The sequence below is a fragment of the Schistocerca serialis genome, chromosome 4 (assembly GCF_023864345.2).
Source record: "Schistocerca serialis cubense isolate TAMUIC-IGC-003099 chromosome 4, iqSchSeri2.2, whole genome shotgun sequence".
NCBI classification, from domain to species: domain Eukaryota; kingdom Metazoa; phylum Arthropoda; class Insecta; order Orthoptera; family Acrididae; genus Schistocerca; species Schistocerca serialis.
The window spans coordinates 125844448-125871710 of NC_064641.1; the positions used below are offsets into that span (position 1 = coordinate 125844448).

The 27263-nt window shown below is 41.6% G+C and overlaps 1 protein-coding gene across 1 annotated transcript in view; it reads right to left on the reverse strand.

The window, feature by feature from the left end:
- LOC126473927 (DNA polymerase subunit gamma-1, mitochondrial) overlaps positions 1-27263 on the reverse strand; it is a 152826-nt gene that overhangs the window by 111562 nt on the left and 14001 nt on the right. The window contains 2 exon segments of the mRNA XM_050101285.1: positions 6380-6721; positions 16642-16773. Coding sequence (XP_049957242.1) covers positions 6380-6721; positions 16642-16773 — 474 coding nt within the window.

The window sequence follows — 27263 nt, forward strand, 5'->3', positions numbered from 1 at the left end:
ACCGATCCCTTCTTCTAGTCAAGTTTTGCCACAAACTTCTCTTCTCCCCAATCCTATTCAATACCTCCTCATTAGTTACGTGATCTACCCACCTTATTATGTAATTATTTGTTATAAGTAATATTCTTACTTATAACTTACATTTGCGGCCTTACACAGCATCAAAAACCCTGTACTTGACAATGGCATAACATGAAAACCACAACAAACATATGTGAAAAGTGGCGTCTTTTAAATACTCTGTTGTGTTATGGCATAATATGTTACTTATATTTTGTAAAGCTTAAACACTGCTTTTTGCGTTCTTTGTCTTCTTAAGTTAAAGGTTTTGTGTGGCACTGAGTGAAGATCCCAGGAAATGCACACTGTACATGCACACATGTCAGAAGGTGTTCAAAATCTAGCTTCTGGTCGCTGCCAGCCTGCCTCTATGCTTCAGATCTGAAACAATGCTCCAAGAGGCCGAGGAACAAGTGAAGAATACTTCCAGTTACCCATTGTTCCAAGTTAGCTGTTATAGAGAACATGAGTTAAAAACATTGTTTCAATTTTTGTGTGGTGCACTCGATGCCTGATGCATGTGCTTGTGCGAGCCACATGCGCGTTTACTTAGGCGTATATCAAGAGGGCTGTATTTTGTACCCAATAAATGTGATATGACTCACAGCAGTAACCTCACCTGCATCATATAAGGAATTTAAAGTTTTTTTTTATTCTGTTATTCTTGAAAAGAATGTAAGCAGTTCCGTTGTTTATCATTTCTTGTTCTATCAGTCCCTTTCTTCATCTCTACGTTACCAGCGAAAGAAAAGTTAAATTTGATCTTTCACATATTTTATCCTGTCTGTCAAGCTAACATATGTTTTCCAGCTTTTTAATCCACTTTACATAGCTTGAGATGAAGACAACCATTAAATAAGGTGCACTAATACTGAACTAAACTACAGCAAATACACTATAATCAGTGTGAAATATAGCAATGTAGAGTATCTCCATTTGCTTTAGTATCTATACTAGGGTAAATGAATACTACATTTTTCCTCTCACAATTTCCTTTCGATAAACAGTTATCTATAAGAAGTGATCAAAAAGTTTCCATTTGAGAGCACTGCTGCTGTGTATATGCAATAGAGCAAAACTCCATTGCGAGTGTATAAACACAGGCATGTACACAAGGGATTACTGTGGCATTTGCATCCTTCCAATGCATGTGCGTTAAATGCAGAAACGTGAACTATGGCAACATTTTTACCAAGTGATCCAAACAGGACCAAATTGCTGTCATTCTTTCCTTGGCTGCCAAAGGACAAACATCAGCAGACATCCACTGTAGAATGAAGAATGTGTACTGTCCAGCTTGTCTGTCAAAAACCATTGTGGAATGGTGTGCCAAGTTCCAGGTGCTTGCAGTTCGACACAAGACACTGCTCTATCTGGGAGGCTGGGCACTTGAGCACCTACCCTATAGTCCTGGTCTTTCCCCTTGCAATTACCACAACTTTGGTCCCTTGAAAAAGTCCTTGAAGTGGTGACGAGTCCTGCCGGACAAAGTTGTGCAGCAGGCAGTTATGGGCTACTTCATGTAGCAGGACGCAGTGTTTTACCTCATGGGTATCTTCAGCATGGCACATAGATGTGTTGCAGCCATTGTAGTAAGTGTTGCTTCACGCTGTGGAGAATAGCAAAACAGAGGCACGCCGGCGACCGAGGCGTTGCGAAGTAGGTAGGCAGCAGTCTACCCTCAGGCTGATGCAAGGACGCACACAGACCGAGCGCCGAGCAAAGCCTGGAGAGTGCTAAGTAAGGTGAAGTGAGGCCAGCACGCTAAGTTACACTGCAATATACTGTGGGAGTAATAACAAAAAGCTACCACTGACGGTAAAAAACGTCCTCCTGCCATATATAAATAGCGGAGCGCAGGCAACAACAGACAGAAGCCATCAGGAAGCAGTTCAGATCTGAGGACGGACGTGGTCCGTGTCTGAATGTTCAATCTTCGTAGGTGACGATTCCAGAAGTCTGTTCCAGTTTGCAGGAGTCATCCGTTCGCTGCAGATGTCAACTTCAGCTCTGGAGGTCAGCCCGAGTTCGGTCGGCACCATGGCTGACTAACTACAGTGAGAACTTCCAGCAGGACCGGCCGCAGCGCGGTCTTGGTCACAGGCGCCATCGGGGACAGACGCCCGGACTTCACGGCAACCCAGCCCCATGGCGCGTGGTCCATCCATGACGGGACCTCATGGACATCGCGACTAACAGCTTCCCAGCTGCCGGTGCAGCAGGCGTTGGCAGCTGACCTCACGGTGACGTGGCTCCGTGGGCGTGCCGTACTAGGGCGCCGAGTTCATCTCAACCACAGGGCATCCTGGCTTCAGCGGAGCACTGGTGGCCTGAGGCTCCTGAGTACGATCAGCATTGTCAGAGAATCTACACAGCAGCAACCAGGCGGAGGGATCTGCAGGGCTGGGCAGTGACGACGAGGGAGAAATTGTAAAGAAAGTTCAATAAATAATTGTAAAACTCCACAGCGTCTCAGTCTTAGGCGCAGCCACTGTGTCTGCTGCTAACAAGTGGTGCAGAGTCGTAACAGATGGGATGATTGCCTCAATGCTCACGGTGATTTTGCCAGATTAGCATACCATTTCTGGACTACCTTCTCACAGCAACTATTTGAGTGCCTCTTATAATAAACATCAAAATTAACTGTGTGCTCCCACGTGTTCTGCTGAGTTGCTCTTTACATTTTATGCACATTTCAATGACAGTCCCAGCCATCTTCTTCACGTACTGCAAGTTTTGCCATTATGTCTACTTGCTGCCAGAATGTGAACTGTTGCTAGCTTGTGCCACTATTTATAGCTGAGTTTGGACCCCAATGCCCATTATGCTCTCTGATGCTCTTCAGTTTTTCAGAGCTTGCACTGATGTTCCATAAAATGCAAATCTCTCAGCAATTACCACCTCTGGAGGATGTGATAGCCTGCAAGATCTTAATAAATTATAAGAACATAGGTTTCTGCAGCCGGCGTCATGGTGATTAAAATTCTTCTGGGTATTATGCTGCATCATTGCTAAAAAACTAACAACAATAATAAACTAAAACCAACATTTCGGCTGAATTGCAACGGCCTTCCTCAGTGCACGACTGGTTTTCCATGGGGATAGGTGCTTCTATTTATTACAGACAATTGATGTCTGACGTCACTGTTGTAAAACTTTAATTGGCCCTCTAATATGATTGGCTAGTCTTGATGTAAGGGGAGATGGAGGGAAGGAGGCTATTCGTGGATGTCCGTGTCATCAACGATTGGTAGCTGTCCGCCAATCAGTGTTCGGCTAGTTTTCCTCCTGGTGTGCGCAAAAGTGGACTGACTGTTTGTGCAGATACGTCCGTGTCCCGTGTAGCTTCTGCCCCGCAACCGCTCGTGGCCCGTTGGGCTGGGATGGCCGGCAGCCAGGACACCGAGAGTTCATAGCCACCTTCTCTGCTGATGTTCTCAGGCTGCTTAATAATTTCGATCACCTCCCATATTTTGCATTCTTCCACAATTCTTTCACCAGTACTCGGACTTCCTGGAACCTGATAGGTTGTCCACAGTCATGGTGGTGTTCCACTATCACCGATTTATTATGTTGTTATAATCGTACATAGCATTCGTGTTCTGCTACTCATAAGCTGACTGGTCTCCCTGTTTCTCCTACGTAGGCAGCTCCACACTCACACCGTAGTTTGTAAACACCTACAGTGTTAAGATTGTTGACTACATCCTTGGTGGAACCTATCATTTCATGGATCCTGTGACTGCTGCGAAAAATTGGTTTGAAACCTTGTTGGCGGAGGGCGTAGCCTAGCCGTTCACTGGTGCCCTTTACATATGGTAAGTGTACCTGTGGAAGCTTCTCTTCTTTGTCTTCTTCTCATGTTCTGCTCCCTTTGGTTTTAGCTACCTTTCCTATGATGTTGTCATCAGAGCCGCTGGCACGAAAAATGTGTTGTAGCTCCTTTAATTCTTCTTTGATGTTATTTGCAGTGCTTATCTGGTAGGCTCAGGCAGTTAACGTATGCAGAACCAAATACTTTTGAGCTGTGTGGTGGTGGTTCTCCGTGTGCAGGTACCGATTATTGTGCATTGGTTTCCTGTACACTTTGTGTCCCAGTTTACCTTCAGTGGCTCTGTATACTTCTACATCCAGAAATGACAAGGTACCATTGTTTTCAGTCTCATGTGCGAACTTTATATTTTTGTGTAGGCTATTTAAGTGCTGGAGGAAGTTTCCTAATTCCGCTTCACCGTGAGGCCAGATAACAAATGTGTCGTCCACATATCGTAGCCAACAACTGGGACGTAATGGAGCAGAAGCTAGGGCCGTTTGCTCATAGGCTTCCATCAAGATGTCCGCAGCTACAGAGGAGAGTGGGGAACCCTTTGCCACTCCATCTAACTGTTCGTAATATTTTCCCCACCAGGTGAAGTACGTAGATGACAGGCATAAGTGCACCAGATCACAGGTATCTGGTGGGATCCAATCCTGTAGAATGTGCATAGTCTCCTCAATAGGTACATTAGTGAAGAGAGACTTGATGTCAAAACTGACCATGCCATTAGGTGCTCACTAAGGTTATGAAGACCACATTGTTATTCCTTGAAAAACCATTCTCTCAGCATTTTATAGCTCTGATGGATGATACAGCTGGTGAGATTTTAATAAATCCAGTATCAAATCCCAACCTTGCTTAAATTGAAATCTTTCTACCGGTTCATTAAATTTTCCAACATATTTTATCAAGCTGTCCCAGAAACTTGGTATTTCATTTTCTGATTATACTTGAGACAGTACTCAGTGACAACTGATTTTATTGGTTGCTTTAGCTGGGTGATCTGCTGATATTCTCTGCACATCCCATTGACTGTTCTACTAGTCTATCCCAAGTGAGACATGACTCATTCACACTGTATTTTAGAGACCTAGATCATCTTAACATTACATCTACATTGACAGGACAGAAATACAGTGAACACCGCATTACCATAGGGGACTGGGCCAGCATAAGGCAGATACGCAATCCTTGACTTTTCTTTCTTTTTCTTAGTCTCAAGCTTTTCTTCAGGCATCAATTTTGACTGCAACACCACTCAATTTGTCAATCTGAGTAACTCATTTGATCAGAACACTATTAGTATCTGTTTTAATTCTTCAGTGAGGCTCTTCTTTTCTGAGAGCATTTGGGCTCTATGGCCAGAGTCTTTAGTGCAGAATTTCTGAGTGACAGATGGTAATGTCTCAAGGTGTGGAGAACAAAGGTCAATGTGTGCGAGTTAGTTTTCTATATACACAATGACCCAAGGATGCACCCATTCTTCTCCTCTCTAACATCTCAAGGAAAAGGAGCTGGCCCCCTTTTTCATTCACGAGGAAGATGACTGGATGATTATTTGAAATATGATGCACAGAAATCAAAAGAACTACTCAGCCAAATACCCAAAAGCGATTTGGGAGACAATCTCAGCAGCCGTTTTAGGTTGTTTGCAGGTGATGCTGTCATTTATCGACTAATTAAGTCATCAGAAGATCAAAACAAATTACAAAACGATTTAGAAATGATATCTGAATGGTGCAAAAATTGGCAGGTTGACCCTAAATAACGAAAAGAGTGAGATCATCCACTGAGTGCTAAAACGAATCCGTTAAACTTCGGTGACACAATAAATCAGTCAAATCTAAAGGCCCTAAATTCAACTAAATACCTAAGAATTACAACTACAAACAACTCTAATTGGAAGGAACACACAGAAAATGTTGTGGGGAAAGCTAACCAAAGACTGCATTTTATTGGCAGGACACTTAGAAAATGTGACAGACCTAATAAGGCAACTGCCTACACTACACTTGTCTGTCCTCTTTTAGAATATTGCTGTGCAATGTTGGATCCTTACCAGATAGGATTCACAGAGTATATCGAAAAAGTTCAAAGGAGAGCAGCACATTCTGTATTATCATGAAATATGGGAGAGAGCAACACTGAAATGATACAGGATTTGGGCTGGATATCATTAAAACAAAGTGTTTTTCATTGTGATGGAATCTTCTCACGAAATTCCAATCACCAACTTTCTCCTCGGAATGTGAAAATATTTTGTTGACACCGATCTACATAGGGGGAAACGATCACCAAGATAAAATACGGGAAATCAGATCTTGTATGGAAAGATATAGATGTTCATTCTTTCCGTGCACTGTACAAGATTGGAATAATAGAGAAGTGTGAAGGTGGTTCGATGAACCCTCTGCCAGGCACTTAAATGTGATTTGCAGAGTATCCATGTAGATGCAGATGTAGATGTAGATGTAAAACATCATTCGTAGACTGACCACTCACCCTGCACAGTAATCCATGAGCTGTGGAAACTGCTTCCGAATATCATCCAAGGAACCCTTTACAAACACGTCCCTCAAGCTCTTCTCTGGTGGTGGCTTGTCGGGACAGTAGAGCTGGACGATGTCTTGCAATGCATTGAGGGATCCTACCTGGCTCCATGGCTCATGTTCTGCCAAGCCAGCCCGCAGCTGCATGCGCTGCTCATCTGTCACGCTGCTGACACACACGTGCAGTGAAAGCGTGTCGACAAAGCGTAGGCCAGTGTCACGGAAGCTGTACTGTTCCCTCACACGAGCTCTGTCAAAGGCCGCGTGGTGTGCAACGACTACCCGAGGGCACTGTCTGCAACAAATTAACAGAGCATGTAACTTTCAACTTACATATGTGATCAGACTGTGATGTTAAGGTCTTTTACAAATAGATACAAAAAAGGAAACATTATAGTTTAACATCCTGTAGACAACAATATCATTAGAGATGGAGCACTAACTCAGCTGGGGAAAAAAGAGGGAAGAATCAGACATAGTAAAAGGACAAAGGGTAACGGGTAAGAGAACAGGCATGCAACATTACAGACCAATATCCTTAACATTGCTTTGCTGCAGAATTCTAGAAGCATATTCTGAGTTCAAATATAATAAATTTCCTAGAGACCGAAAAGCTCGTGCCCACAAATCAGCATGGATTTAGAAAGCATCACTTGTGTGAAACCCATCTCGCTCTTTCCTCAAATAATATATGCTGTGAACCATAGATGAAATGCAACAGGCAGATTCCATATTTCTAGAATTCCAAAAAGCATTCAATGCGGTGCCCCTTTGCAGGCTGTTGATGATGGTTCGAGCATATGGAATAAGTTCACAGATATGTGATTGGCTTGAAGACTTCTTAAGTAATAGAACCCAGTATGTTGTCCTCATAGCGAGTGTTCATTGGAGACTGGTAATATCAGCAGTGCCCCAGAGAAGTGTAATATGATCATTGTTATTTTCTATATAAATAAATGATCTGGTAGAAACGGTGGGCAGCCTGCAGTTGTTTGCTGATGCTGGTGTGATGTACAGGAAGGTGTCAAAGATAAGTGACTGTAGGCTAATACAAAATGACCTAGACAAAATTTCTAGTGGGTGTGATAAATGGCAGCTGCTTCCTAAAGTAGAAAAATGTACGTTAATGCGGATGAGTAGGAAAAACAAACCCATAATGTTCAGATACAGCATTAGTAGTGTCCTGCTTGACAAAGTAATGTTGTTTAAATAGCTCGGCGAAATGTTTCGAAGCGATATGAAATGGATCGAGCATGTGAGGATTGTGATAGGAAAGGTGAATGGTCGACTTCGGTTTATTGGGAAAGTTGTAGGAAAGTGTAATTCATATGTACAAGTGACTGCATATAGGACACTAATGTAACCTATTCTTGAGTACTGCTCGAGTGTTTGGGATCTGCACCAGGTCGGATTGAAAGAAGACATCAAAGCAATTCAGAGGCAATCTGCTAGATTTGCTACTGCTCAAGTGGGAATCCCTGGAGGGAAGAAGACATTCATTTCGAAGAACACTACTGAGAAAGATTAGAGAACTGGCATTTGAAGCTGACTGCAGAACAATCCTACTGCTGCCAACATACATTTTGCCGAGGGACCATGAAGATAAGATACGAGAAATTAGGGCTCATACGGAGGCATATAGACAGTCATTTTTCCATCATTCTACCTGTGAGTGGAACAGGAAAGGAAACAGCTAATTGCGGTACAGGGTACCCTCTGCCATGCACTGTACGGTGGTCTGGTGAGTATGGATGTAGATGTAAGAGTAGATGGTCTTGACAAAGGAACCAACCAAGCATTTGCTTCAAATGATTTAGGTCAGGTTGTTTGGCAGAACCATTTGAATGAAACTCAATATCTAGATCCACATTTATACTCCTCAAGCCATGAATTATAAACCACATTTCCTATGGATACACATTACGTATTTTGACACAATGGTTTCTGTAGCATTCTGCCTCCTCATGGCGTTGATCATTAGCGATTCTCCTGACAGGGACAATTTCCTACCTCAAGAACAAGAGAGTCCGTGAACCTTTATCAGCTCCTCTGCACTCTTTGACAAGGCAATTAGCCGAATGAGGGTAACTGCTTACACTGAAAGTCTTCTGCCGCCACTGCTCGTTATTTTCATTCAAATTGGAAGCTGTAACTGCAATTAGACCAAGGGCTCAGAATGTTTCGATTATTAGTCACAGATATTACTCCTTGACAAATCTTCCTATTTAAAATAAATAAATAAATAAATAAATAGCTTTTGTTCTCCGAGTAAGGCACTCCATTGTTCTTGAAGTTAGGCAACACATAGGAGTCTAAAAGATATTAGTAGGCCTAAGTGGAAGAACTAATGTTGGTGAACCTGGAACACTAGTTAAAAGAAGCAGTGAAATGAACAACAACAATAAGTTATCATTTTAAGAGGAGACTTGATAAAAAAATTCTAAGACACCCAGCATACACTGTCAAAAACTAAATCTCTTTTGTCATGTTGCTATGTAAAGTAAAGAGAAAAAGGTATTATCCATCCTGTGCCGTGTCTGCTTAAAAAGTGACAGTAGCACACCATCAGTAGTTCATTACAGTGAGTGCAGAGGGGTTTGGGGCCAATCTTTATCAGATGACAATGGCTGAAAAGACTGCCCCAATGCATAATCTAGCTAAAATCATCTTCTCATGATGAGATGGATAAGAGGAAGTTTTCTAAGCCATAGGGAAGTGTTAAGTGTCCCTAAGTTTGTTCCCATGGACAGAAGACCAATATTTGTGCCAGAGTGGTATAATGTCCCTACGCATAGCGATACTGTGATTATACAAGGTAACATAATAGCTGAAAAGCCTGAGCAGTAATACAATTCGAACCTTAGCAGCAGAAACAGCAGCCTCATTTCCTGACATGGCAATGTGTCTAGTAACTCATACTAACATGTTGGTACCCACATCAGTGAGTGAGTGAAGATGGTCTTGGATCTGTGGTACTAAAGGGTTGTATGTGTGCAGTGCACTGAGGCTCTGCAACCACTGAGGAAATTGGAGCATACAACACATTTAGAGAATCTGTGTCACCAGATGGACAGTGTGACTTGATAACAGGCAAGAAGTTCTGCAGAAGAAAATCAAGCACACATCTAAAATGCAATACCTAAAACACTTCCACATTGTAGGCATTCTTAGAGCCATCAACATAAATGAAAGACCTGTCCTAAGCAGTATGTGAAGCTTAAAAAATGTAGAATAACTTATCAAAACCAGAGTAGTGTTTTTCAGAAGTGATGTAAGTCAAAGATGGACACTGACTGTGCATGAGCCAAAGAGGGAAAAGACTCTCACCCCTCAGGACACAGCAGGTAACATGACATGAAGCTTTTGAAGCAGATACAAAACTGAGCACTGGGAGGAAACTGAGAAGCAGATCCTGTCTCATACTGCTAGTCAAGGGAGTACTCAAAAAAGGAGGCATAAGATGGGTGTCTGGACACACAGTACTATCAGCAAGTGTATCTAAAGAGGGGAACATTGTGCTGGGACAACAGTGATAGTCCGATAACTCTTGCAAGCAGACTTTTCACTGGACTATTGGGAAATGTACCATTGCCCAAATGAATGCTGCAACATAAGAAGGACAGTCATTCAGACTAAGATACTATACATCCATACTCCACCCTCAATCAGACTATGGATCAATGCAGACAGAGGGCTGATTGGTCTGCTCCCCATGAGGTGCCACTTAGAAGGTGTGTGTGATACTGGGAAAATGGACACCACAGGCTGCTAGGTAGGATATATGGGGAGACAAACAAGTGTTAACCCCAAGAATTTTGTGGTTCTGATGAACAGAAGAGCAAGGGGACTGACATGTATGGAACTTCTTTTTCTGCCAGAATTTTGTACAAACATTTTTTGGTGGAAATGTGGAAACAACCGTATGTCTACGAGTAGATGTGATCAACACAGTAGTGAAGTCACCACTCAAATAAATAAGTCTGCCGAGAGCTGAAATAAACTGCAAAATTATTGACAACAATAGACCCTCAGATGCCTGGAAGCAGACTATTAAATTTGGTTGATTGTTGTAGCGTATAAGGTTACACTCGGCACAGAGCCCTGAGGTACACCACTCTCCTGAAACCTGAATATTAGTGTCCAATGGAGCCAAACCCTAGCATACGTTAAAAACTTGGTCTTCTGAAAACTCCTGAATAAAGTGGAGGCAGCCTCATAAATCCCATATAGCATTGTATGAAGGATGTCCACCATGCAGCAAGTGTCATACGCCTTTTGCAAACAAAAAATACTGCTACAATCTGGAACTTGAGCAGAAAGTTGTACGTGATGTGAATTGACAAGGTGATGAGATGGGCAACCGCAGAATGATGCCTACAAAAGTCACACTGAACATTCAGCAGTAAACTCTGAGACTCATGCCAGCATAGTAGTCCCCCATCAGGCATTCATTCCATCAACTTGTAGATATACTACAGGCGAGTGAAGTGTCAAAATCTTGATAGCTGCCAGGAAGGTGTGTGATCTTGCCAGGCTTAAGTGCAGGGACTACAGTAGCTGCACACCAATGTGTGGGAAATATGCTGTCCTTCCAGATACAATAGCACATATGGAGGAGACAGCACTTGCCCCCAGGAAATAGTTGCTGCAACATCTGAATGTGAATGTCGTTTGGTCCTGGGGCAGAGGGTTTCGATGATGAAAAGGCATGCTCAAGCTCCCTCATGGTAAAAACAGTATTGCTGCATTCGTGACTATCAGAAATGGAGATCTCCTGAGCCTCTATCACTCACTTCCAAAATAGGAAGACAGGATGGTAATATATGAAGCCTGAGATCTCTGCAAAGTGCTAATCCAGTGTGTTGGAGATACTGACAGGATCCTTGATGATATCATTTGCAACAGTCAGACCAGACACTGGGAGATGGACTTCCTTCCCAGCAATGAGTCAAAGCCTGTTCCAAACGTAAAAAGGGAGTAAAATGGTTAAAAGAATTAACGCAAGAGATTCGAGAGGCTTTCTTGCTGTCTTAGATAATCTGACAACTCTTGCTTGCAATTGTTTATAGTGGGTACAGTTCTCCACCACGGTATGACATTCAAAGACAAAGAGAGGATATCATCACTTGTGAATTACGTCTTGACATGCATGGGAAGTGGTCACTCGAATGTGTCTCAGATGACAGAACATTCTAGATAGTGAAAGCTGTGCACTGTAGGAGGAAAGATCCAGGTGTGACAATGACTGTATAATCTGAAAGAAATGTGGGTTCACCAATGTTGAGAGAAACAATATTAGGCTGGTACAAAATATCTGCCAGGAGCATATCCTTTATGCAGCCTCTGGGGGTACTCTAAATGGAAAGGTGGTCATCACAGTCACTGAGCAACGATAAATGTGTTGAGAGCTGAGCAATAAGCTGCAGTATGTCTGCCACAGTGAGAATACGAGATGGAGTTGTGCTGATGTTACAAAATGAAAATGTAATTCCAGGAAAGGAAATACGGACAGCAACAGCTTTTAACTGGGTGTTCAACACAACGATCTGGCAACAGACTTTATTTCAGATGAGAGTCGTTACACCCCAGTGCACTGAAATCTGCTCCTTCAGTGGTAGGTAGAAATGTATCAATGTGAGATAGAAAAGATCCAAGAAGTCTTGAAGATGTATTTCCATTTCTTGCAAGTATGTAACAACTGGAGATAGTGAATGCAATAGCAACTGCAGTTCTGCACTATAGAATCTGCTACGTATAATCCATTAAAGGATAGCCATATCTTAGGACAAGAGATCACTATTGCATTAGATGCGATTACTTTGAAACACCTGGGTTCTGCAAGTAGGTGTATCTTCCTCCACTCTCTCTTCAGAGGTAGGGTTTTCCTCCCCAGAAAAGTACAAGATCAGTTGGCGATTCATGCCTGTGATGCGGAAGTTGGCTTGACGATATTTTGCACAGTTTTGTCATTGAGGAGGACCTCCAAGTTGGTGAGTGAAGGGACATTTCTTTTTATTTATCTTGTTACTTCCTTTGTGTCTAGCAGCTGAGAGTATTCCTTCTTATATTTCTGTTTTTCTGTATGTGTCACAAAGCAATTTCGCATGAGTGGGTGAAATTTTATAGTATGTTGTGCAAGTATGGTAATGGTAATGGTAGATGGTGTTCTACTATAGTGCTAGGAATTTTACAAAATTAAACTTCAGTATGTCCACAGACAGCTGTAAAATGGGCTTATTATTTGCCTTTAGCTGAAATGTGAAAATTGTGGAACCCAAGCTGCCAATGGCTTCTTTATATCCAAATACTCAAACATGATGTTTATCTATCTAAGCTGCTCCCAGGCCGTTCCACAAAATTTTATTCAATATGCATCCAACATGTTTTCTTTGGTTTTCCTGATTGCTACTTCAATTATTCAAATATGAACAGATTTTGAAATCTCAGATGGTTGGGTCTTTAATAGACTACACTTTTGGAGCACACTATGTTGGGAGCACTCGTCTCCACCCCTCCTCCTTTCCCCACCCCTTTCAAAGATTTCAGCTTTCCTCCTATCACTTAAGGAACATACAAGAAGCAGTGCTTCATCAACATCAAGGAGTTCATCTTTTAGCATTTCCTCTATGACAGCACTAACCTGGTTGTATCACTTCAAATCCTCGAAGGCACACGACAAATTGAAGTTACATAGGCCTAATTTGAAATTGTTTTAGTTGGTGGTCTCACAGTTCAGTAACAGATGCAACACCACTGATTTAAGTCTGAGATCCTTTCACATTCATTTATATTTAAATACACTTTGGTGACGATCCATTTACACACAACTCCTTGGAAAAGAAGCTGACTATCCATATCGAGGGTAGACACTTGTTACAAAACATGCTTCCTCCGCACCACTCCTCTCCCTAGTGAAAACTGCTTCATCTGCAGCCTGTACCCCCATTTAAAATCAAGCAAGTTAAAATATATGCACTACACTTTTTGTATATCACTTGATTCCTGGACTCCTTACTTTTGAACTGGCAGAAATTGGAAGACTTCAGGCTGCCGACACTTTGTGTATGATCACTACCACTAATAATAATACTGTGTAGGCCCTGCAACAGTGTAGTAGCTACTACATAGTTACTGTTGTGTTGGTCTTTCAATCAGTTCATTTGTCTGTTGTGAAGTGAATAATCAAACAATTACTGGTCTGTTGCAGCAATTATCTTCAACACGGAGAAGGAATCTTCATGAGATATTTAAGCACATGTGAAGTATATGTCTCAATTTTTCTGTCGTATATGTATGGTACAAAGTACAAAATCACTGTGTTGTGGTGTGTACTGGGTGAACTGTGTGAGAAACAAGATGTTCATACAATCAGTTCACAAGCTGTGATCTCCACTACAGTGTGTCATGCATCAATGCTAGTACATAAAAAATGTAATTATTTGTAACTTTTTTTCCTTCAACAATTCTTTATTGAACATAATGAGAATTACACACATGAAAGAATGGTATTTCATCAACACAACTTATTTTTCCACATAATCTTCATCCCGTTCTATGGCATTCCTCCAGCATGAAACAAGCGCATGTACACCCTGTTGGTACCAATCCTTGTCCTGGTGACAGAGCCAGTGCTTCACTGTTTGTGACTCCTCACCTCAGCATTCATAGATGCAGTGCCAACTGCCAAGTCGTAACACATCTGTCCTTGCAAATTACATCAGCTTGCTGAAACATGTCAGGTGTGACAGCAGTGAATGGTCATGGAGTTCCGCCGAACCACCTTCTGATGACCTCACCCTCCGTGTCCAGTAACTAACTGTACTTCAGTCAGCAGCAGATGCTCCATAGACAAAGTACAAGCATTTGTAAATATTTCCCACAGTTTCTTTCTCTGCAGTAAGAAATTCAATGACGACATGTTGCTTGTAACATACGTCACCTACTGATGCCATTTTGAAACTGTCCTGCAGCTACGCCATCTGTCAGAAGTGACAGAAACTTGGCACGCTCACTGAGGAGACTTCAGATAACACATACATAACATTTCGCATTCGTAGCATTTTTTTTCGGCTGAGAAAAAAAACCCTTGTACATGGTCAATTTTACAGTCTTATGAAATAGTGATAAAAGCAACGATCTTTCACAAATAATTTACTTTTGTGACCAAAACACAATCCAGCCCTTTTCGGAGGGGTGGGCGGTGGGGGAGGGGGAGGGGGAGGGGGATGAAGTGGTAATTACCCCCAGGTTGGAAATCCCTGTCCTATGAACACTGATAAGTCTTCAACAAGTACCACATGAAAGAAGATAAACAATTACAAATGTTTCTCGGAGTCAGTCATTGGCCTCTCACCTGTTTACCAACACAAAATGCTACACTGACAGCTGCAGCTGGGCTGTTCCAAATAAATTCATAAAGTATTTACGTTGAGTGACTGTGGTCACATGAGTAACTAAAGCTAACTTTTACACTCAGTATTTTATGCAATAACAAATTTTAACCACAAATTTTTCCACTGAGATGCAAATTTTGATAGAGAGTGAGTAATTGTCATCCATGAGCTCAAAATAAGTTCACAAAAGATATAAGACAAATTAACACATGATATCTTTGTAGTGAATGCTACTGACAGACTTTAATACAGAAATGTGAACCAGGTGATGGCTAGGCACAGATTGGTGACTTATTGTCTGACAGTCAAATATACAGACAAGCGTAAGGATAGTTAGAGGAATTGGTAATTGTATTTTATTTTATAATGATAGAAGAATCAAATTTAGTAGTAGTGTCAGTCTATTGAATAAATAGTTTTGTTTAATTGTATGCTAGATAACTTTAAAAGCAATTAAAGTCCCTTGTACTATTTCACTGATACGATGTAGACCTTCACAATAGTTTATCGAGTTTCTCATACATTTCTCAGCTCCTTAATTTTCCTAATTTTCTTAATTAGCACTTTACTCAGATAATCAAATGTACTCTATGACTCTGGAAAATTATGGCAAAGAAAGTACAATAGCAGATCTGAGAATAAAACAATATTAAAAGTTCAAATAACAGAGGTATTTTCAGTTGGGCCAAAATTTACTTACGAATAATTTTTCACATAAAGTACACTGATTATTGCAAAGAACAAAATTAAGGTTATCAAATGGGCTATTTCTTTTTGTGAATTCACAATTATTATTTCACAACATTTGTATGACCACATGGCATGTGAAAACTGTCAATCACCGATATTTCTTGACAGAAAGGGTTTCCTGTGAAACCGAATGGTCCACTGGAATCAGTATATCTCGAATGAACTACTGAATGAAAGGTCCTAATAAAATATTACCTCAATAAGAATTTAAATATTTTCTACAGGTACAATACAGTACCTACCAGTATATCGCAGGAAAGAAGAAAAAAATTATATAAGTAGTAGAACTGCAACAAATTGAGTAATCCCATCCTACTATGTTTCACCTCCAAGGAACTCAACACAGCTGGTTTTGGATATACATATAGCAAATTTCTGACATAACAGACAAAATCATTTTCATTAGGAATATACATGTTTGTCTTTTGACGGTACGAAACAGTACGTTTATAAGCAAAAAAAAATGTTCAAATGTGTGTGAAATCTTATGGGACTTAACTGCTAAGGTCATCAGTCCCTAAACTTTCACACTACTTAACCTAAATTATCCTAAGGACAAACACATACACACACACCCATGCCCAAGAGAGGGGACTCAAACCTCCGCCGGGACCAGCCGCACAGTCCATGACTCCAGTGCCTTAGACTTTATAAGCCAAAAAACAAAGTACAAAACAAATATTAATACTTTTTGTGCAAATGAAACTGTTGCAATAGAGACAACAAGAATCAACTTCTCTTTTCTAACAGCTCCCATAACTATTTCCTTTGCACTTTACTATTTAGTGTCTAATAAGGGAAATACTTTATAAGGTATTAAAGCCAGAGAATATCTGTTTCCTCACTTACACATTTGGCAGGCATAATCCATATGTTTTTTTCAGTAACTAGTAAGCATATGCTCCATTTCTGTATGAGGTGGTGTAAACGGAAAGCAGGTTTCATGTTACAGGCAACATTCTTTATACAAAAGTACTGACACAAAATCCCAAAGGGCTTTCAATATATCAGAAAAACAGTTATTTACGAGGCTGCAGATAAGAGAAAAAAGCTGAGTCAGAAGTAAACTTACTTGCCTTGTTTGTTTCCCTGAATCCTACGAGTTCGAGAGTCCAGTGAAATCATATCATCAGGCGACACTCGCATTCCAGCCCCTTTAAAACCATGAGTGCCCTCTGCCAGTGACTGGGACACCCAACCATACCTGAGAAAAATAAACAAATAAATAGTATTTCTTGTGATCTAAATTTTGTTAGCAAAATGTAAATACACAGAAGTACAGAGGTCCTCTGAATGCTCTGTACTGTGCTTGGCTGGTGTCAGAATGGGGTAGGAACAACAGCATTTCTACATGATAATTTTTTAATCACTATTTTAAAATGAGTCTGAGAGAGGAGCAGCACACCAAGTCTTTAGAATCACGATAAGTGACAAAAGATTCAAGAATAATCTGCAGCCAGTGGTATCGACAGTTTCTGCACACAAGCACTACGTGATGCCTGTGGTATGCTGCAGATGTGAATCATTTTGGACTAAGATCATCATCTTAACGAGGAACGAGGGTGTGTAACTACAAATGGTTCACATGCATCATACATGAGAACTTTCGCCCTTGGACTGGTGTATTCTGTGGCAAAATACTGCATCCCAGTTTGGCTCAACACTGCTCATGCTAGAATTATTGACAAACAGCTAAATCAAGACCATGTACATTATCATCATGACTAGATGGAAATATTCAAATTTTCTGGCTGCCAATATACAGCCAGAAAAATACTTCTCCCCTGGCACAAGAATATGCTCTGATTAGGAAGTTTAAATGTTGCTGGAAATGCGAAAACATCAAAACAAACAACAAAAACATGTTTCATTCACAATTTTCTCCTGTAAATATAGCACATAGACTCAGTGAGAGTGCAAGCAGAAGAAATGAACAAAGGAAGGTATCACCATAGTCTAATGCTGCAGCTAAACAGCTTTTTCTTTATGATGCCCTGAATCTCGACCAGTCTTGCAGGGACAATGTAAGATATGGTCTGCACTGAACAGAATAAGGAGAAACTGTGGGAGCTGCACAGACTCACTATATAAGTAGGGTCTAACATTGTCGACCAACTGTGTTTTGGAACTGAACAACATGGAGGAGTTCCTGATGGCAACAAAATACATTAGCACAGTGGTGAAGGATTTAGAGTTGCAATGACCACACCTTATCCTGGAGACGCATCCACCAGATGACACCTTCTGACAATGCAGAACATATTATGAGCTCAAGGCTTCCAAAAACATTAACCATGTGAAACTCAAATTGCACTTTTCTCCTACTTTCCTGAAAGCCAAGGATCAAGACAGGTAAATACAGTATTTCTTCACTTATGAAAAGCATTTGCCTCAACTCAACACCTATGCTTATCATCAAAAATACAATCGCGTGGAGTATTAAGCAAAATTTGTGATTGGATAACACTTTCTTGTTATTTAGGCTGCAAAAAGTATCTTGGATTGAGAGTTATTGATAGATGTAAAACTAGCTTTCTGCATGCCTCACAACAGTGTGTTTTGGCCCTTGCTGTTCATGCTGTATATGAACAACATATTAGACAATATTAATAGTAATGCAAGACTTTTTTCAGATGAAGCACTTATCTGTAATGAACTGGTATCTGGAAAGAAAAACATTCAGTCACATTTCAGAGTGGTGCAAAGATTGGTAACTTGCTTTAAATGTCCAGAAACTTAACACTCTGCACTTTGTAAATACTGTAACATCAATGAGTCAATTGCTCAACTAATATAATTATCAAAATATTGCAATTTGTGGGGATATGAAACTGAATGATCACGAAGGTTCACTCATAGGTAAATAAAGTGGAAGACTTTGGTTCATTGGTAGGACACAGAAAATTCAGCCAGTCTACAAAAGAGACTACTTACAAACATTTCTGCATCCCATATTAGAATAGTGCTCAAGTGTATGTTATTCAGACCAGTCTAACAGTGAACACTGAATTTATTCAAAATGGGCAGATTGAGCATGAATGGTTACAGATTTGATGAATCATGAAAGAGCATCACAAATATGCTGAACAACCTGAATTGGCAGACATCTGAAGATATGCACCAATTATCCTGTGAAAGTCTACTTACATATCTTCAAGAATCAGTTTAAAGTGAAGAACCTACAAACATATTTCAGCTTCCTGTATCACTTCAGCAGGGACAGTGAAGGTAAGATTAGACTAATAACAACACAGATGCATTTTTGTTGCACACCACACACAGCTGGAATGAGAAGGAAACTTAACATTGACATTCACTTCACAGTTGTTAACAAAGTATATGCAGAGTGAAGACCATAGGGTCATGAACAACTCAGGCTATTCATACAACAAAGGGAAGGTTTTGAAAATCAAAGCATAACGTGAAGACTTCCTTGTTAATGTTTGCTTCACATATCAACAACAACTTATTGCATTCGTTTGTCTGTTTATATAAAATTTGCCACATCTCGGTGATGAACCTTCACCCATGACATGCATGATTTCAAATAGCGTACATCCATACAGTTCACAGGCCCACTTTAGAGGCCACCTGTGTTGGATCCCTGGTGCGCTCGGGTGAGCCGATAAAGAAACAGAATTATTTAAGCAATCGCAAACAAGTGCTTGGCCTATTCTTTACGTTGTATTCCTGTTGCCCAGTCAATGTGTCCAGTGCTATCCACAACCTGCATCTTACATGTTGCTCTATAAAGTACTATGTTCCATAAATCGTGAAATGTGAGGGTTATGTTTACTCCACATCTTAGTGTCACTACTAAATCACCTGACAAACATCTTGTTGGAAGAAATGTTCCAACATCTCACTGCCCAGCAGCAAACTTTCACAGAACAACAGCAGTCTCACACCACCGCTCCAATCAAGTAGTCTGCAAAAATGCACTTCAGTGTGAGAATCTGATGCTTATGGATGTGCTCAATACAGCGTCATCGAACACAAGCAGCATGGACATAGGCTCACTGAAGAGTAAACTGTATGATCTCCTGGTGGAAAAATGCTACTATTCAAATGAGGAATTTATGAACGATGAAATCATCATCTGAATAGTGTAACTGTTTAATATTATAGCAATGCGTATAAAATTGTGTGTGCTCTTACATCATAATATTACTATGACCAATATCAACCTGTACTGGTAAAAAGTAGTGTTTAGGGAATTACGTATATCGTAAGGCTAATATTGACGTGTCTCCTGTACAGCATGATTGGATGATCTGTAAATGTACGATATGAGATGAATAAAATACAAATACAAAGCATGCTGTATACACTAAGCAGTGGGCACACTGCAACAAGTGCTGAAAGAAAAGCCACACTGATCATTGTGAAATTCTTCTTCAAATGTGATGGGTACAGTAGTACCAATGGACACATACAGTATCTCTACAATGAATGTTTCCCGATAAATTTGTTTATTGACTTGTGTTTGTTTAACAAACTGTTAAAAATGCAAGTGGACACAGGAGCGGCAGTGACTTTAGTAAACACACCAACATACTCGTATGTGGATTTGGGCTCCCCTCCCCTCACACAGGTTTCACAGAAGTTGTGTAGCTACAATAAACAGCAGATTCTGATCCTAGGTCAGTTCTCTACTTCTGTCTCTCACAAGTCTGTTGTTCTCCCTCTCACCATGTGGATCACTGCCATACAGGAAACCTGTTCAGGTTGGATATGTTTAATACTTTCGGTTTCTGCACTGCCAATGGGGTAAATTTAGTGTCAGATCAAGTTCCTTATCAGCAACTGGAACCCCCCCTGCTCCGAGTTCTCATCTCTCTTTTCCCCTGGGATAGGTTGTGCTAATGGTTTTCAGGCTCACATTACCATGAGAGTCCACCCGCCCCCCCCACACCTTTCCCTGCCCCCCCCCCCCCCTCAGTAGCAACAGGTGCCTGTCACATTATGTGATTCTGTCATGGCTGAATTAGACTGTTTGACGTTGCTCGATGTCATTAGGCCTATTTCTTCCGCTAAATGTGCTACGCCATTAGTCACTGTGAAGAAGCCGACGGGTAAGCTTTGTCTCTGTGGAAACTAATGCATAGTCCATGCTAGATACATGCCCTTTGCCTTGTTCTGATGAGGTCACTAGGTGTCCTCTCATTGTCAACACACATTCAGCTTATAGTAATATGAACGCTTGCCTTTTGGTGTCGCTAATGCGCCCAAATTTTACAGTGTTTTTTCGAACAGGTGACAGCGTCTGTGCCCGGCTGCATCAATTACCTCAAAGATATCTTTGTTTCAGGTACTTCCACCAAAGATCACCTTAGCAATCTCCAATAATTGTTTTCTGTTTTGCAGTCTGCGGGTCTCAAGTGCTATCTTATCAAATCTCAACTTTTTCAGCTGCCAAATGAATGTCTAGCATTTGAGGTTTCTCGCGCAGGTGTCAAGCCATTGTGTCACCACACTGACACAATTGCAACTTTGCCATGGCCAAGCTCTGTTGAGGAACTACTGGTGTTTCTAGATAAAGTTGCCTACTAACTTCACCAGACGCATCCACTGTTGCTCAGCCCCTGCATGCACTTTTGTATAAAAATGTGCCTTTTTCTCCCAGCTTGTGACTGAGTGTTCACTTTGCTTAAATGTAAGCTCCAATCTGTCCCATGTTTGGCCACTTTCCAGCCAGGTCAGCATCTCGGCTTGGCTACAGATGTCTCTGAGCGCGGTCTCGGCACAGTGTTGGAGCACAAATACGCGGACTGGTCTGAATGACCCATTGCTTACACTTTCTAAGACTTTAAGCCCCGCTCAGCAGCGGTATTCTCAGATTGAAAAGGAGGCTTTACCAATTGTGTTCGTCCTCAAGAAATTTCACATCTTCCTGTGTGGTTCTAAGCTCCACTGAATCAAGGATCACAAGCCACTGGTTGGTCTTTTTAACCCTTCGCCTGCCATGTCAGACAAGGCAGCACATTGTTTGCAGTTGTGGGCTCTCTTCCTCTCCTGTTATCATTATAAGATCCATTACCAGCAGATGACACAACATGCCAACACCGATGTCTTATCTCGTCTTCCAACTGGGCTGGACCTGGCATTCAGGATGAGTTGCTTTGTTTCTATTCAGATACTGAAAATCAGTCGATGTTTTTCCCATCACTACAGCCATGATAGCATCGGCTATCACTGCAGATCCTGGACCTAATTGGGTCCTGTCTTTTGTGCAGCACAGTTGGCTGGGAAAACCCCTGGGTCATGCCTCGGACTCCTTTTGTAAAAACTTCTCCCTCCATCATCACCTTTCTATATTTCACAGGGTTCTTTTGTTAGCTATGGAGGACACTGCTCCCTATGTTATGAATCCTGCTTCCTTACACTGTAATGTACTGCAGCTTCTCCATGTCGTCACTGGGAGACCTCTTGCACTAAAACTTTGGCCTGCGGCATGTGTATTGGGGACATTATACAGCTTATCGCCACTTGTGCCCACTGTGTTCAGCAACAGGCGGCTCTGCGAGCATCTTTTTCCCCCTGGTCAACGCTGCAGTGTCCGTAGGAGAGTCTACATGTCAATTTTGCTGGGCCCTTCCTAAATCAGTATTGGCTCGTTGTAGTGGACGTCTATTCCAAGTTTCCCTACAGGGCGCGTTGTCCATCCACATCCATGGTGCACACTATTTCAGCCCTGTCTAAGACTTTTGCAATTGGGGACTTCCGTATACCATGGTTACCAATAACACTCTCCAGTTTGTTTCTCAACAATTAGCATCTTTATGTCAGGGTATTGGTTTTCACCATCTCACTGCTCCCCCATTTCATCCTCAATCTAACGGTGAGGCCGGAAGCGTTGTTCGGATGTTTAAAACTCAGATGCAGAAGTATGCACCTGGCAGATCCCCTTTTGACCATTTTTTTGAGTTCATACCAATTCGCTCCAGTAGGGGACAAGAGCCTGGTGGAGCTGCTACAATGGCACCAACCACGGACCCTACTTCACCTGCTGCATCTGATGCCATGTCTGCCCACGTTGCTGGCTCCACAATGACTCCGGCCAGGTGCGCCTGTTTGGTCTTGTGGTTTCAGCTGCCAGCCAAACTGGGTTCCTGCCATAATCAAGTGTCACTAGGGCCAGCACCTATGCATCGCCCGCATTCCTGACAGGAAGATGCCCTGTCACTTCAACCAGCTGCAGCCGGGAATGGTGGGGCATTCTGGAAAGCCCACCACCAGCCCCGCCGTTGCTTGTTCCTGTGTTGCAGATGGTTCAGTTCGCACTGCAGAGAGGGTCGCTGCCTGGCAGATCGCTGTGTGGGGTTCCTGCCTCTGCTCCCACTCCTCAACTGTAATCACTGGTGCAGCCCATGCTGCACCTGCCACTGCAACTGACACGGTCACCTCCGTGGCTGTGTCCTGTGAGGCCATAATCTCTGATGCTCCCGCTGATGCCTATGATGCTAACCGCTGACCCCGATGAGGGCATCGCTATGGAGACACTGTCCCGGTCCTGCCCTATGGCCTCTCACAAGTGGGGAATGGCACATCAATGCACCCCTGATCACTTCCGCCCCTATTTGCTGGTGCCTACTTGTCACATGCTGCAGCAGCAGCAGCAGCCGCCGCCGGCACCGTCAAATGAGGAAATGGATGTCAGCGCGGTCATGGGTGATTTCCATGACTCGTAATCTCACTACCTTGTGAGATCAAAGGTGTTCTTTTTTTATGGTCCAAGTGCTTTTTTTCTGTACCATGCATGTTTCTGTGCCTAGTGTTTTATTTATTTACATATGTATGCAGTTTTTCCATCACCTAGAAGAGATGATTTCAGAGAGAGCGCATCCACACTGTTCACAGGCCTGCTTATAGAGGCCATCTCGGTTGGCCACCTGGCATGCTTTGGTGAGCTGTCAAAGAAAAAGCATTATTTAAATGATCACAAACGAGTGCTCAGTCTACTCTTTACACTGTATTACTGTTGTCTACACATGTGCTCAGTGCTATGCACAACCTGTATCTTATATGTTGCTCTATGAAATACTATGTTCCATAAACCGTGTTTGTTCTTGCTGTAACACTCAGGCCCTGTATAGTTAACTTGTATGAACTCTGAATGCTGCACTAACAGGTCACCTACTCAAACTTGGAAAAAAAATTCCCTTAGAATTCCAGGTATGAGGAGGTAGATGATGTGAAGCAGCTCCTGATAATTTAAAGGAAATTGATGGTGAGGGGGGAGGAGGGGTTAGCATACCACAATAAGCCTTTCCTCTTCCCTCAGCTGAGCTACATACCAGTCATGAACATTGGTTTAATCACATATAATTAACTAACTTTGATATATTTTAAAATTTGTGATTTATATAACTCAATAAAATTCAATTGCAATGCATGTAATTTCCTGAGAATTCCAGGTTTTCCAGAAGAATCACCACAATGGATAGTGATTGTTTCTGAACCATGTCGAACCTGTGGCCTTGTATTTGTTGTTTTCTGAAGACTAGTTATCAGTGTCATTGGATTCCTGGCCATGGAAGGATTCATAATTAACTCCATTTGTACTCATTTCTGTGTAATGTTATTGTTTGAATAAAAGCTATACTAAAGCAGTACACTCAGCAACTCACATGTCACATTACAATATATTTTGTAAAAGCCTGATGTAAATTTTGTATCATGTAACATCTAGTTTGACAATTGTTTTTTTGATCGTCATCATAGGTGATGAAATACGGGTTCATCACCTCGAACTAGAAACACAATAGCAGCCCGACTGGTAAAGTAATGGCAAAGATCTTCTGAGACTATGAAGGTATTATTCTGTTTAATGTCCTCCATCATGGTGCAACAATCAGCTCTGAAGTGTACTGCCTTATGTACCGCCTTACTCTCAGGAAACTGCAATATGTTCTTTGCTATAAAAATGCAAATGACTTCTTCTTCTCTATGACAATGCAAGACTTCACACAAGTCTGCACACCTGAGAGGAGCTCACAAAACTTGATTGGACTGTTCTTTCTCATCCTTCCTACAGCCCGGATCTCACACCTTCTAGCTTCCATCTGTTTGGTCCAATGAAGGATGCACTCTACGGAAGCAGTATGTGTGTGATGGGGAGGCTCTTGATGCAGCAAGACAATGGCCCTGACGTTGACCAGTACAATGGTACCATGCGGGCATACACCCTCCCAGAAAGGTGCCATAAGACCATCATGTTGAACAGAGATTATGTTGAAAAATAGGGTTTTGTAGCCAAAAGATGTGGCAATATTATGATGTATTGGAATCCTGAATAAAACCAACCTACTTTCACAAAAAAAAAGAAAAAATGATTCATTACTTATTGAGTGCCCCTTGTACATGGATGTAGTTGGTTTACACATTTTCTGTCCCAGGGATTAATGAGGTGGTGACAGGTAGGGTATCCAGCCACCCCTTAAATTAATCATGGCAAATCTGTTAATAACCACACCGATCTTGCTCAAATGCAGGGCAATGGCACATGGAAAAAAAATAACACTGTTGGATAAATTTAAGGAACTAGTGCCCACAGAAGATTGTGGGACCATGTTGGTGTCACTAATGTTATCTCACAAAGGAATCGCAAGAATAAGATGAGAATATAAACTATATACAGGGGCACAAGGACAGTAATTTTTCCCGTAGTTCAGTTTGAGATTGCAGCAGGACAGAAATTCACTCATATTTGTACAATGCGCCCTTCACCACTCACTGTACAGTGGCTGTGGAGTAGAAGGGCTAACCATAAGGTTTTAATTACCACCCTGAAAAATTAAAATTAGATCACTATTTTTTTATTTGTTTGCTGGTAAACACATGCATTTGTTGTTGTTGTGGTCTTCAGTCCAGAGATTAGTTTGATGCCTCTCTCCATGCTACTCGATCCTGTGCAAGCTTCTTCATCTCCAAGTACCTACTGCAACCTACATCCTTCTGAATCTGATTAGTGTATTCATCTCTTGGCCTCCCTCTATGATTTTTACCCTCCACACTGCACTCTAATACTAAATTGGTCATCCCTTGATGCTTCAAAACTTGTCTTACCAACTGATCCCTTCTTCTAGTCAAGTTGTGCCACTAATTCCTCTTCTCCCCAGTTCTATTCAATACCTCCTCATTAGTTACATGATCTACCCATCCAATCTTCAGCATTCTTCTGTAGCACCACATTTCGAAAACTTCTATTCTCTTCTTGTCCAAACTATTTATTATCCATGTTTCACTTCCATACATGGCTACACTCCATATGAATACTTTCAGAAAAGACTTCCTGACATTTAAACCTATACTTGACATTAACAAATTTCTCTTCTTCAGAAACACTTTCCTTACCATTGCCAATCTACATTTTATATCCTCTCTACTTCGACCACGATCAGTTATTTTGCTCCCCAAAAAGTCAAACTCATCTACTACTTTAAGTGTCTTATTTCCTAATCTAATTCCTTCAGCATCACCTGATTTAATTCGACTACATTCCACTACCCTCGTTTTGCTTTTGTTGATGTTCATCTTGTATCCTCCTTTCAAGACAATGTCCATTCCCTTCAACTGCTTTTCCAGATCCTTTGCTATCTCTGACAGAATTACAATGTCATGAGCAAATCTCAAAGTTTTTATTTCTTATCTACGGATTTTAATTTCTACTCCAAATTTTTCTTTTGTTTCCTTTACTGCTTACTCAATATACAGATTGAATAACATCTGGGATAGGCTACATTTTCATGGTGAATCAATAGAAAAGTGTTGCCTCTTGAATGAATCGCATTTCGTGTTACACCAGGCCAATGGTTGGGTCCTTAAATGCCACCACCCAGTTGAACAGCTGCGCGAAACAAGCACTGTGGCACAGATGCAAGCCTATGTAGGCAGAATTATGCTATGGGGTAAACTGAGTTGGGCTTCCATGAGATCTGTGGTGGTAACTGAAGGCATCACAACAGTGAAGTATGTGAACATTATTGTGAATCATTTGCGTCACTTCACGCTTGAAGTCTGCCCCTACGACAATGGCATCTTCCAGAGAGATAACTGTCCATGTTGCAAGGTCAGAATCATGCTACAGTGGTTTGAGGGGCATTATAGTGAACTCACACTGATGTTTGCCCAGCAACTATGATTTGTAGTACCCACTGAAATGCACATCGGGTGCCAGCTGCATGACCATAAACTACCATCACATAATTTTTGGGAAATGCTTGATCTATGTATAGACATCTGGTGCTACATACTTCTGGAATCCTGTCAAGGAATTGTAGCATCCATGCCAAGCAAAATCTCTGTTGTACTGTGTTTGAAAAGTAGAACAATATGCTATTAAACTGGTGGTCATAACATTTGGCTCATCAGTGTAGTGCTGCCTTGTCAAACAAGTGTTTAATTAGAAGGTGTGCAGTGAGCCACCTTTAAGGAACTACAGCAGGGAAACAGTTTTCTGCTACCTTAGTATTTGGGCTGAAGTAATAGCAGTTTTCACTTACTACCTTCACAATAGGAATCAAACTGTAAATAACAAACTACCTAAGGCAGGATCATCCAGCAATGGTGCCCACCTGCAAGCAGTGGTGGGCCAACAGCTGATGCATGAGCAGCCAGGCCAGTGGTGGCCAAGTGGCTCACACATTCGAAGAACATGGGCAGTAGGACCACCCGGTGGGTAGCCTACACTAC